Source organism: Chiroxiphia lanceolata, chromosome 1 (genome assembly GCF_009829145.1).
Source record: "Chiroxiphia lanceolata isolate bChiLan1 chromosome 1, bChiLan1.pri, whole genome shotgun sequence".
Taxonomy (NCBI): Eukaryota; Metazoa; Chordata; class Aves; order Passeriformes; family Pipridae; genus Chiroxiphia; species Chiroxiphia lanceolata.
This window is the reverse complement of record NC_045637.1, coordinates 1,173,168-1,186,129: the sequence shown is the minus strand read 5'-3', so window position 1 is coordinate 1,186,129 and position 12,962 is coordinate 1,173,168. Positions and strand designations below refer to the sequence as shown.

The 12,962-nt window shown below is 54.6% G+C and overlaps 2 protein-coding genes across 2 annotated transcripts; both read left to right on the top strand.

The window, feature by feature from the left end:
• Window positions 1-2,008: 2,008 nt before the first annotated feature.
• Window positions 2,009-7,685, top strand: LOC116793807 (feather keratin B-4-like). Its single transcript, XM_032701939.1, has 2 exons — window positions 2,009-2,081; window positions 7,327-7,685. The coding sequence occupies exon 2, from the start codon at window positions 7,347-7,349 to the stop codon at window positions 7,683-7,685; it is 339 nt and encodes a 112-aa protein (XP_032557830.1). The 5' UTR covers window positions 2,009-2,081; window positions 7,327-7,346.
• A 2,144-nt stretch (window positions 7,686-9,829) lies between these two features.
• On the top strand, window positions 9,830-12,029 carry LOC116789577 (feather keratin B-4-like). Its single transcript, XM_032693544.1, has 2 exons — window positions 9,830-10,125; window positions 11,579-12,029. The coding sequence occupies exons 1-2, from the start codon at window positions 10,071-10,073 to the stop codon at window positions 11,938-11,940; spliced, it is 417 nt and encodes a 138-aa protein (XP_032549435.1). The 5' UTR covers window positions 9,830-10,070; the 3' UTR covers window positions 11,941-12,029.
• Window positions 12,030-12,962: the final 933 nt, after the last annotated feature.

The window sequence follows — 12,962 nt, the reverse complement described above, 5'->3', positions numbered from 1 at the left end:
TCATCACCCCAGACTTCTTCCTCTCCCATGTTTTCTCTCCTCTCTTCCAGCTCCTCTTGAGCACTAATTGTGCCCCTTCCAGAACAGGCTGTGATCACAGAATCACTGCATCATCCACGATTGCCTCTGCTTTGTCCAGCAGCTGATCCAACATGGAGCCAGTGGGAACTTGCTGTGTCAGACACCAGGGAAGCTTCTGGAACCTTCTCACAGAAGCCACACCTGCAGAACTCTTGTCAGCTGAACCTCATACACTCAGATACAACCTTAGCAGCAGTAGAGGCAGTGGCGGTCTGAAAACTAAAAGCTAGACACGATCCCAGTATGGGGGAACTGGAATAGTTTATTGAACACGAGAACACTATTTTAAAGGTATCTGAGGTTGGACATGTTAATGAAGGGGACGAGTTATGTTAATTATGGAATTACACAAGTTTTTACTGCAATTTCCAAATAGTTAATTTTTCTTCTACTAGGATTACATTGGGGATAGAGAGATTACAGGGGTTTAGACATGGTCTGATACAACCATCTCAAAAGTCTTTTCTGATTTCTGCTGGAGCCAGGCTTGATCCATAAGGTAGAACTTTAACAGGACTTGTGAGAAGGGTCCAGCTCCTTCAGATCACAAGGTTTTTGTCAGCCCTTGTTTTCCTTTGCTGAAAGCTGGGTTTGGGCTCCCACAAGAGGCAACCAGACCCCCAGAGAGCACATCCAGTGGGCAAGGCTGAGCCTAAAACCAGGCTGTGTGAGCTGGGAGAAAGGTGGACAGGAATCCAACAAAATGGAAGGAGAAGCCCCTCACACCCAGCACCAACTCTTCTGTGGACGCTCATCTTCAACCAGAGCACAAATCCTGTGACCCCAAAGGGTGAACTTGCTGACACCAGAGCACAGCCAGTGACAAAGGCCAGGCTCAAAGACAGGCTCAGTGAGCTGGTAGTGAGGCTGGAAGGAATGAATGGGATTGAAGGGGCAGCCCCTCACACCCGGCACGGCTGCACAGCCCAGAGCAGCCCAACAGGGCTGAGGGGGAATGGGGCCCCTCTAAACAACTCACCCACAAACCACAGCCCCCAAGGGACACAGGGTGACCTCACTGATGACACCCCACCTCTCCAGTGCTCTTCTCACATTTGACAAATGCCCTGACCCCCACATTTCATATAAATCCTCCCAACAACCAACTCATCAAAGCTGCTGCCAAGGTCAGATGGAGGCGGCCTCAAGGGCAGGACATGGAATGACAGAATTCCACAAAGAAACATCCACAAAATGACAGAAGAGGAGAGAGGAGCCCACTGACCATCCACTAGTAATTATAGTTTTTGCTCACAGGTATAGGATGTTACAACTTAGGAGTTCTACATTGTGAAATCCCATGGCTTGAACGCAGAATAAGGGAATTGGGGTCACAGACCAGCCTGGGCAAAAAGGGATCGAGCACCGTTCAGTGTTTGTTTAATGCATCTCTTCAGAAGGTCAAGAAATAAAGTTTAAATGACCAAGTACCTTGTCATGAAAATTTCAGAAATCCAAATAGACCATAGGAATGGAACTTCACCAGCCTGAATTCAGCCTGAGCAGCCTCCAGTTTTCCATGTCCTCTCTCTTGATCTCAATCACGATTCCAGGGGATGAGCTTTCTTTAATCCCTCAAGAATTGCTCCAAAGGACTATGACCTTTCCAAGTTGATGGAGAGTGTTCTCCCCAGGACATCAAATGGCTCCCTCAGCATTCCTGGGTACGACACAATGACTGATGGACATCCAGTCACACAGAACAAGAGGGGGCCCAGTCAGCACAAAGCACCCACAAACCACAGCACACAAGGGCCACAAAATCACCTCACTGATGACATCACACCTCTCCCGGGCTCTAGTTGTTTCTTCAGCCCTCCCTGACACACATCCAACAATCCAATCCTCCAAAAAACCAACTCCTCAAAGGTGCCGCCAGCTGACAGTGCTGGGCCAAGGCTGTGCCACCCCTGCAGGAGCAGCATAAAAGCCGGCCCAGCGCCTCTCTCCCTCCCACCCTTCTCCTCAAGCCTTCTCCTGCCTTCTCTGCCCACAACCAGGTGAGCCTCCAGCCCCTCACAACCCCCTCCTGCTCCTGACACAACGCCCCCCTGGCCCCTCTCGCCCAGCACGCTCTGCCCCAGCCTCAGCAGCCCTCACGCCTCCCCACAGCCCCACACCAGCCTCCCCACTGACCAGCCCTCCTGCAACACCGCCCCGAGCACCCCCACCGCCCGCACCTGCCTCACACCCCTCTCTACTCTCACCTTCTCTCACCTTCTCTTGCCTGCCCTCCCAGGGCCCCTCCACACCACACCCATGGCCTGCTACGACCTCTGCCACCCCTGCGGACCCACCCCGCTGGCCAACAGCTGCAACGAGCCCTGTGTCAGGCAGTGCCAGGACTCCACCGTCCTCATCCAGCCCTCCCCCGTCCGCGTCACCTTCCCAGGGCCCATCATGACCTCCTTCCCCCAGAGCTCCGCCGTCGGATCCACCGCAGGGGCTGCCCTGGGCACGGAGCTCAACGTCCAGGGACAGCCCATCTCCGGCGGCTTTGGGGCCGCAGGCTACGGCCTGGGCTATGGCCGTGGCTTTGGCTACGGCCTGGGAGGCCTGGGCTGTGGCCTGGCAGGCCTGGGCTGCTCCGGCACCTGCTGAGGCTCCTTGCCACCACAGCTGACACCCCCTGCACGTGCCCTTCTCACTCTTGCACCAATATCTCCTGCAAGCAAAGCACCTCACCTGATGGTCGCCCTACTTGCACCTCTCACCTCATCCATCCCACTCCCTGCTCCTGTCTCTTCACTCCTTTGACTCAATAAAATTCTCCTGCATCAAAGTCTCTCAGGCCTCCTCTTTTTTTGATTCCAATGCTTTTACATCCTCACTCGGCACAAGGCCAGGGCTCTACAGCCAGTGAGAATCTGGGAAAAGGCCACAACACCTTTCTTAGCAAATCTGTCACCAGCACTAACACAGACGGGCAATGGAACAGGGGTGGCGGGGCCCAGCCAGAACGTGGCACAAACCCATCACCTGCTACACCAAAGGCTTCCACACAACAAGGCTCTCCTGCACACGCCTCTGCCAAACTCTCTCTGGGCCAGCACACACTGCACAAACTCGCTTCCCCACCACGACTCTTCAACCTTCCCAGCACAGACACAACATCACCCACTGGGACAGGATGCACTGCAAGTGCTTCAACCCTCCTGCTCAAATAAACCCAGCAAGAGCAGCTTGGCCAGGACCATGGCCAGTTCACTTTTAGATCTCCAGGCACACAGACTCCACCTCCTCTGCCACTCTCTGACCTCCCTCACACAGAACAAGGCTTGTCTGCTTTGTCCATGCAATTCCATCTGTTTCCTTGTGTCCAATGCCCCTTGTCCTGCCCGTGTGTTCTACTGACAAGAGCTGGGCTCCCTCCACTTCAGTCCCTGCCAGCAGGGATTCACACACACTCATGACACTCCCCTGGCCAGCCTTGTCTCCTGCCACTCCCAGCTCTCTCAGCCTCTCCTCTAGCAAACATCCTCCGGTCTCTTTAGAATCTTGTTGGTCCTCAGCTGCTCTGCATTCCCCAAGTCCATCAGCTTCTTCCACTGGAGAGCCCAGCACTGCCCACAGACCTCACATGGCACAGCACCAGTGCTGAGGAGGCAGCCAGAGTCACCTCCCACTGCTTGCTCACAACTTGCACAATTCTCACCTGCAGGCTTCTGTCCCTTTTTCCCACAAACATTCATGGCCACCTCTTGGGCCACTTATTCTCCACCATAACACAAAATCTTGTCCTAATAAGAGATTAATTCTATGAAAACAGTTGATCCAGTTGATCTCCAGCCTTTCCTCCTACCTGGGCTGACCCCTCCCCACAAACAGGACTTTGCCCCTGCCTTTGCTCAACTCCAGCACGTGGCCATGGCCATCACCACTCAGGTTTGCAGTCTTGGCCCAATGGATGCAGCTCCTGGGCTCCAGCACTGCACACTTGTTCCCATCTGCACTTTGGGACACTCAGCCCAAGGCTCTGGGCCCAGCCCTGCACACACTTCTCACCCCAACACACTGGGTACTGACACAGCCCCGCCTTGTTTGCATTCTCTGGGATCATGCAATGCTTGTGTCCAACAACCCTGGACACCTCCAAATCCTCTTCCTGCCCATCAGACAGAAACGATGCCCAGAGAAGGGATCTCACCCCCTGCCACTCAGCCCAGGACAGGGCCCAAAATGTCCCAGCTATCCAAACCTTAAAAGCAGGAGTGGCACAAAAACCCCCCCAGAGCACAGACAGCAGGAAAAGTCAGGTCCAGTATCAGGCTTAGCCAGGTGGAAGTAAAGGGGAGAGGAATGGAAGGGGAGGGAAGGGGCAACACATGTGAAACTCCAGATCAGCCTGACAGGGCTGGGATGCTTTGGGGCACCTCCTCACAACACACCCCAAACCACGAGAGACACAAGGGACACGGGAGGACCTCACTCATCACACCCCACCTCTCCAAAGCATTACTCACATCTTCAGCCCTCCCTGACACCCACCATCAACTCCAGCCTTTGGCCTCTAATGCTCACAATTAAAACCTCCTGCCAAGGTCAGATGGACATGGCCTCAAGGGCAGGACACGGAATCACAGAATTCCACAAAGGAATGCCTTTCTTGTGACAGAGGAGGAGAGAGAAGCATGCCAACTTGCCTCTAGTAAACATAGTTATTTGCTCCCAGCTACAGGATGTTACAACCTATTAGTTTTCTTACAACTTATACGTTATGGAATAAGAAGAAAGGTACTAAATCAGATTGCTCAAACTATCGTGGTATTACTCTGCTCTCCATTGCTGGCAAAATCCTGGCAAGAATACTCTTGAACAGACTAATACCCACTATAGCAGAAGGAATTCTACCTGAAAGTCAATGTGGTTTCAGAGCCAACAGGAGCACCACAGACATGGTATTTGTCCTCAGACAACTGCAAGAGAAGTGTAGGGAACAGAACAAAGGTCTCTATGTAACCTTTGTCGACCTCACCAAGGCTTTTGATACGGTGAGCAGAAAAGGTCTCTGGCAGATTTTGGAACGTTTAGGTTGTCCCCCCAAGTTCCCTAAAATGATCATCTCACTCCATGAGGATCAGCACGGCCAAGTCAGATATGGCAACACACTTTCTGAACCCTTTTTAATTAAGAATGGTGTGAAACAAGGCTGCGTTCTCGCTCCTACCCTATTCACCGTCTTCTTTAGCATGATGCTCCAAAGGGCCACAGCAGACCTCGATGATCAGGACGGTATCTACATTCGATACCGTACTGATGGAAGTCTATTCAATCTAAGGCGACTGAAGGCCCACACCAAGACCTTAAACCATCTTGTCCGGGAGGTGCTTTATGCTGATGACGCTGCCCTTGTTGCCCACACAGAAGCAGCCCTGCAGCGTTTAACATCCTGCTTTGCAGATGCTGCTGAGCTCTTTGGACTGGAAGTCAGCTTAAAGAAGACAGAGGTCCTCCATCAACCTGCACCTCAGGAAGTCCCCCATCATCCCCACATCACCATTGGCCAATCAGAGCTCAAATCAGTCCAACAGTTTAATTACCTTGGTAGCCTCATCTCCTCAGATGGTAAGATCGATGGAGAGATAGACAACAGGTTAGCTAAGGCATATAATGCTTTTGGAAAACTCCACAAGAGAGTATGGCGTAATAAACACTTAAAGAAAAGCACCAAGATCAGTGTTTACAAAGCCATAGTGTTGTCTACTCTCCTATACGGCTCCGAATCATGGGTCATCTACCGCCACCACCTGCATCTCCTCGAACGCTTCCATCAGCGCTGCCTCCGTACAATCCTTAACATCCACTGGTCAGATTATGTGACCAATACATCTGTACTAGAGCAAGCAGCTGTCACTAGTATTGAGGTCATGTTGCTGAGAACTCAGCTGCGCTGGGCAGGGCACGTCTCAAGGATGAAGGACCACTGCCTCCCTAAGATCCTGCTCTATGGTGAACTTGCCACTGGCTGCCGCATGAGAGGAGCCCCGAAGAGAAGATTCAAGGACTCCCTGAAACAACATCTCAGCCTTGGCCATATTGATCACCATAACTGGTCTACTCTGGCCTCCAATCGGGAGGCCTGGAGACACACCATCTATAACGCAGTTGTCTCCTTTGAGAACTCACACAGGATCACTCTCGAGGAAAAAAGGCAACGCAGAAAGAACCGTTTCTTGCAAAATACACCATCTAAGGAGTCTTTCTGCTGCGCCTTTTGCAATCGGATATGTCTGTCACGTATTGGCCTCATAAGCCACCAGCGTGCCTGCAGCAAATGTGGATAGTGCCCTCCCAAATCTTCGTTCGCGAAGCCCAGCCATGATGATGATACGTTATGGAACCTCATGGCTTGAATGCGGAAGGAGGGAATTGATGCCACAGAGCAGCCTGGCCAAAAAGGGATTAAGCCCTGTTGAATCTTTGTTTATTGCATTTCTTAATCAGGCCACAAAATCCAATTTAAATGACCAAGTGAAAAATTCAAAAATCCAAATGGATCACAACAATGGAACAAGTTCAGCCTGAGCAGCCTCTGGTTTTCCAGGTCCTCTCTCTTGATCCCATTCCAGAAACAAGGGCAGCAGTTCTCCTTCATCCATCAGGAAGGGCTCCCAGGGACTGTGACCTTTCTAAGGCATTGGAGACTGTCCTCCCCAGGACATCAAATGGCTCCCTGTGCATTCCTGGGTGCAACACATTGACTGATGAACATCCAGTCACACAGAACAAGAGGATCAACAATTCTCAACACAACCACAAACCACAGCACACGAGGGACACGGGGTGACCTCACTGATGACATCAAACCTCTCTTGAATTGTTTATTTGGCCCTCCCTGACACACATCCAACAATCCAATCCTCCAAAAAACCAACTCATCAAAGGTGCCGCCAGCTGGGCCAAGGCTGTGCTGCCCCTGCAGGAGCAGCATAAAAGCCAGACCAGAGTCTCTCTCCCTCCCACCCTTCTCCTGACACCTTCTCCTGCCTTCTCTGCCCACAACCAGGTGAGCCTCCAGCCCCTCACAACCCCCTCCTGCTCCTGACACAACGCCCCCCTGGCCCCTCTCACCCAGCACGCTCTGCCCCAGCCTCAGCAGCCCTCACGCCTCCCCACAGCCCCACACCAGCCTCCCCACTGACCAGCCCTCCTGCAACACTGCCCCGAGCACCCCCACCGCCCACACCTGCCTCACACCCCTCTCTGCTCTCACCTTCTCTGACCTTCTCTTGCCTGCCCTCCCAGGGCCCCTCCACACCACACCCATGGCCTGCTACGACCTCTGCCGCCCCTGCGGACCCACCCCGCTGGCCAACAGCTGCAACGAGCCCTGTGTCAGGCAGTGCCAGGACTCCACCGTCCTCATCCAGCCCTCCCCCGTCCGCGTCACCTTCCCAGGGCCCATCATGACCTCCTTCCCCCAGACCTCCTTCGTTGGATCCACCGCAGGGGCTGCCCTGGGCACGGAGCTCAACGTCCAGGGACAGCCCATCTCCGGCGGCTTTGGGGCCACAGGCTACGGCCTGGGCTATGGCCGTGGCTTTGGCTACGGTCTGGGAGGCCTGGGCTGCTACGGCAACAGGGGCTGCTACGGCACCTGCTGAGGCCCCAAACAACTGCCCCAACACCAACCACCCACCACCTGCAAGTCACCACATGGAACAGGGATTCATCTCCATCCCAAGGCTGTCCAATGGGCTCAGCACTTCCAGCTCCTGCTCTCAGGGCTCCAACCAAGGAAGCAGCCAAGGGCCCAGCCCGCGCTGCCTGCAAACATGGCCCAGCTCCCTCCTCCTTTTCTCCCCCTTCCTTCTCTCCAGTGCCCCTTCTGCTCTGGCCAGTCCCCTCTGCTGCAAACACCTTCTCACAAGCCACACACCAGCGGCCACCTCCACTGGGCTGCTCCCAACAAGGGGAGCAGCAAGACCTCAGGGCTCTGGACAAATCTTCCAGGGAAGGACCTCGGCTGATGATTGCCCTACTTGCACCTCAGACCAGATCCCTTCCCCTGGCTGCTCCTTTCTTTTTACTCTTTAGTCTCAATAAAGTTCTTCTGCATCACAGCCTCTGATGTCTCCTCCTAATTTTTTTTTCCAATTGTCTCACAATCTGAAGGAGTACAACTCCAGGGCTCAAAATCCATCAGGTTGGGTGAAAAAGGGTCACAAGGCCTTTCTTAACAACTGTGCCTGACACACAGACTGGCACAGGGTGGGGGGCCTTCCAAAATATGGGACAACGCAACCATCAGGAACAGTCAGGGAGGGCTCACTAAGGGAAAGTCTCTCCTGCCTCATTTCATATCCTCCTGTGTTTATGCCCCTCCACTCACACACGAAGGGAATGTGGTGGATGCAGTTGGTTGGGCTTTTAGTCAGCTTGATGCTCCTGTCCCTCACTGCAGCCTCCTGGACAAGACACTTGTCCAGCTGTGGAGGAGCAGCACAGGCAGCCCTGGGGGAAGCCCTGGGGGATGACAGAGCTCCAAGGGGGACAGTGACTGGGGCTCCATCTGCCTGCTGACCCATCCCCAGTGCTGGGCTCCAGGGCAGCGCCACTTCTCTCCCACATTTTGAGCCATGCTCTGCAAGCAGGACAAGTGGCCAGCAAGAGACAAAGGCCATCGGGCAGCCACTGTCCCCTGCAAACTGCCCTCTCCTGAAGGCTCTTCTTTGCCCCTGGCAGTGTGGTCAGAATACAGGAAGGGATGGAAATGATGTAAGACCAAAGCTCCAGCCTGGAAGGTTCAGAACATCAGCTCCCCCAAAACAGCTCCTGAAGCAGATCCTGAACCAGCAGCTGCACTGCTGAGGCTTTCATGCTTCCCTGGGTCCTACAGGAATACTTGGACCATGACAGAGCAGGAGAGAGGAGCACACTGACCTTCTGCTACTAATTAGGAGGTTTTGCTCATGGGAAAACAAAATTCAGCCTTATGGGTTATAGGTTATGAAACCTTACGCCTCAAATGCTGTAGAAGAGGTTTGACCTACAAATAAGACCAGGTAAAAAGGGACCAAGCCCAGGTTGTTGTTTGTTTATTCAACTTGTGAATGACATCATGAAATTCAGTTTCAATGACTGACATCACATCATGTAAATGTGAAAGATCCCAAGGGACCGTAACCCTGGGAATGAGGGCAGCCTGACACATGCCAGTTCTCCAGGGAGTCACTGCTGCTCTTCCTCCACAAACCAAGCCAGGAGCTCTCTTTCAGCCCTCAGGAAGCGCTCCCAGGCACTGCCACCAGGAGCAGCTGATGGCAAGAGGAGCAGAGTGGCCTCCCCAGCACATCAGGCAGCTCCCTCAGCATTCCTGGCTGCAGCACCTCAGGCCCTGAGGGCACAGGGGCACCCAGTGACACAGCAAACCTTCCTCCAGGGCTTCCCCTTGCCCAGCAACACTCCCTGCTCGCCTGACAAACCCCCTGCAAACTCTGCCCTGGGCTCCAGGGGGGCAGCTCTGCCTGGCAGCCTTTGGGGCCTCATCTTCACCAGGTCCCCACAAACCACAGCACACGAGGGACACGGGGTGACCTCACTGATGACACCACCAATTTCCTTGGCCTTTTTGTTTATTCAGCCTTCCCTGACACACATCCAACCATCCAACCCTCCCAAATCCCAACTCATCAAAGCTGCCACCAAGGTCAGATGGACACGGCCTCAAGGGCAGGACATGGAATCCCACAATTCCACAGAACCACAGCACGTGAGTGACATCAGGTGAACTCACAGAGGACACCCCACCTCTCCTGGGCAGTGTCTGCACCTGCCAAGTGCCCCCACAAGCACATTCCAGGCACAACCTCCCAAATACCAACTCTCCCTTCAAAGCTGCCGCCACAAGGACACGTCTGCAAGAGGAGGACACGCAAAGGGAGCACTGTGGAAAGGAAAACACACCCCACCTCACCCACTCAGTGGCTCACCTTGGCCTACAAGGAGCTCACCTTGCTCAAGCAGCACCTGCCTTTCACAAACCCATCATGGCTGGGCCTGATCCCCTCCTTGTCCTGCAAGTGCCCTGGGATGGCACTCAAGGTGACCTGCTCCACAACCTTCCCCAGCACTCAGGGCAGACTGAAAGGCCTGTAGTTCCCCACATCCCCTTTCCAGCCATTCTTCTACATGTCCATCACCTTTTCTAACCTGCAGTCAACTGGGACCTCCCTGGTCACAAACATTAGAGCTCCAGGAACCTCTGCAAGGAGACCATAAAATCATCACAGAAGGGTTAAAGATCATCGAGATCCAGACGCTGCCATGAGCAGGGACACCTTCCACTACACCACGTTGTTCCAAGCCCTGTCCAACCTGGTCTTGGACACCATCAGGGATCCAGGGGCAGCCACAGCTTCTCTGGGTGACCTGTGCCAGGGCCTCCCCACCGTCCCAGGGAAGAACTTCTCCCAGCATCTCATCTAAACCTCTCCTCCTCTACTTTCAAGCTGTTCCCCTCTGTCCTAGCACTGCCTGTCTCTGTAGGAGATCATCTTGCTCAACCCAACAGGCTCAAGCAGGGACAGCTTGAGCAGGTGTCCAGAACCATGTCTAGGCAGGTTTTCAACACCCAGAGGTCATTTCCTCTTCTGTTCCTTGGCACTAAAGACAAGACACCAACAACCAGTTCCTGAGAACCTACGTTCAGGCACTCGGAGAGAGCCAGAAAGTCTCCCTTCAGCATTTTTGATCTAAAAGCTAAGAAGCCAGGGTTCAGACAAAAAAATCCTCAGAACTCTTGTTCTCCATGTTCCTTAGCAGCTCTTCTTTGGATGCATCATTGGGGAGCAGAAGCCCTGTGACCCCAGGCAGTAAACGAGCCCATCCCAGAGCAAAGCCAGTGAGAAAGGCCTGACCTAAGGACAGGCTGAGGCAGCTGGGAGAAAGGTGGGCAATGGAAGGGGCACCTCCTCACCCCCAGCACACCTCCAAAGCCAAAGCAAGTTGGCAGGGTTGTGAGGGAATGGGGGCCCTCCTCAAAAAACAGCCACAAACCACAGCACACGAGGGACACGGGGTGACCTCACTGATGACACGCCAACTCTCCAGTGCTTTGCTCATGTCTCCAAAATGCCACAACACTCAAATTCCATGGAAATACTCCCAAATCCCAACCCATCAAAGGTGCCGCCAGCTGACAGTGCTGGGCCAAGGCTGTGCCGCCCCTGCGGGAGCAGCATAAAAGCCGGCCCAGCGCCTCTCTCCCTCACAGCCTTCTCCTGACGCCTTCTCCTGCCTTCTCTGCCCACAACCAGGTGAGCCTCCAGCCCCTCACAACCCCCTCCTGCTCCTGACACAACGCCCCCCTGGCCCCTCTCGCCCAGCACGCTCTGCCCCAGCCTCAGCAGCCCTCACGCCTCCCCACAGCCCCACACCAGCCTCCCCACTGACCAGCCCTCCTGCAACACCGCCCCGAGCACCCCCACCGCCCGCACCTGCCTCACACCCCTCTCTGCTCTCACCTTCTCTGCTCTTCTCTTGCCTGCCCTCCCAGGGCCCCTCCACACCACACCCATGGCCTGCTACGACCTCTGCCACCCCTGCGGACCCACCCCGCTGGCCAACAGCTGCAACGAGCCCTGTGTCAGGCAGTGCCAGGACTCCACCGTCCTCATCCAGCCCTCCCCCGTCCGCGTCACCTTCCCAGGGCCCATCATGACCTCCTTCCCCCAGAGCTCCGCCGTCGGATCCACCGCAGGGGCTGCCCTGGGCACGGAGCTCAACGTCCAGGGACAGCCCATCTCCGGCGGCTTTGGGGCCGCAGGCTACGGCCTGGGCTATGGCCGTGGCTTTGGCTACGGCCTGGGAGGCCTGGGCTGTGGCCTGGCAGGCCTGGGCTGCTCCGGCACCTGCTGAGGCTCCTTGCCACCACAGCTGACACCCCCTGCACCTGCCCTTCTCACTCTTGCACCAATATCTCCTGCAAGCAAAGCACCTCACCTGATGGTCGCCCTAATTGCACCTCACACTTCGTCCATCCCACTCCCTTCTCCTGTCTCTTCACAACTTTGCCTCAATAAAATTCTCCTGCATCAAAGTCTCTCAGGCCTCCTCCTTTTTCATTCCAATGCTTTTACATCCTCACTCGGCACAAGGCCAGGGCTCTACAGCCAGTGAGAATCTGGGAAAAGGACACAACACCTTTCTTAGCAAATCTGGCACCAGCACTAACACAGACGGGCAATGGAACAGGGGTGGAGGGGCCCTGACAGAACGTGGCACAAACCCATCACCTGCTACACCAAAGGCTTCCACACAACAAGGCTCTTCTGCACACGCCTCTGCCAAAGTCTCTCTGGGCCAGCACACACTGCACAAACTCGTTTCCCCACCACGACTCCTCAACCTTCCCAGCACAGACACAACATCACCCACTTGGCCAGGATGCACTGCAAGTGCTTCATCCCTCCTGCTCAAACAAAACCAGCAAGAGCAGCTTGGCCAGGACCATGGTCAGTTCAGCAGCACATCTCCAGGCACACAGACTCCACCTCCTCTGCCACTCTCTGACCTCTCTCACACAGAACAAGGCTTGTCTTCTTTGCCCATGCAATTCCATCTGTTTCCCTTGTGTCCATGGCCCCTTGTCCTGCCCGTGTGTTCTGCTGACAAGAGCTGGCTCCCTCCACTTCAGTCCCTGCCAGCAGGGATTCACACACACTCATGACACTCCCCTGGCCAGCCTTGTCTCCTGCCACTCCCAGCTCTCTCAGCCTCTCCTCTAGCCAACATCCTCCGGCCTCTTTAGAATCTTGATGGACCTCAACTGCTCTGCATTCCTCAAGTCCATCAGCTTCTTCCACTGGAGAGCCCAGCACTGCCCACAGACCTCACATGGCACAGCCCCAGTGCTGAGGAGGCAGCAAGAGTCACCTCCC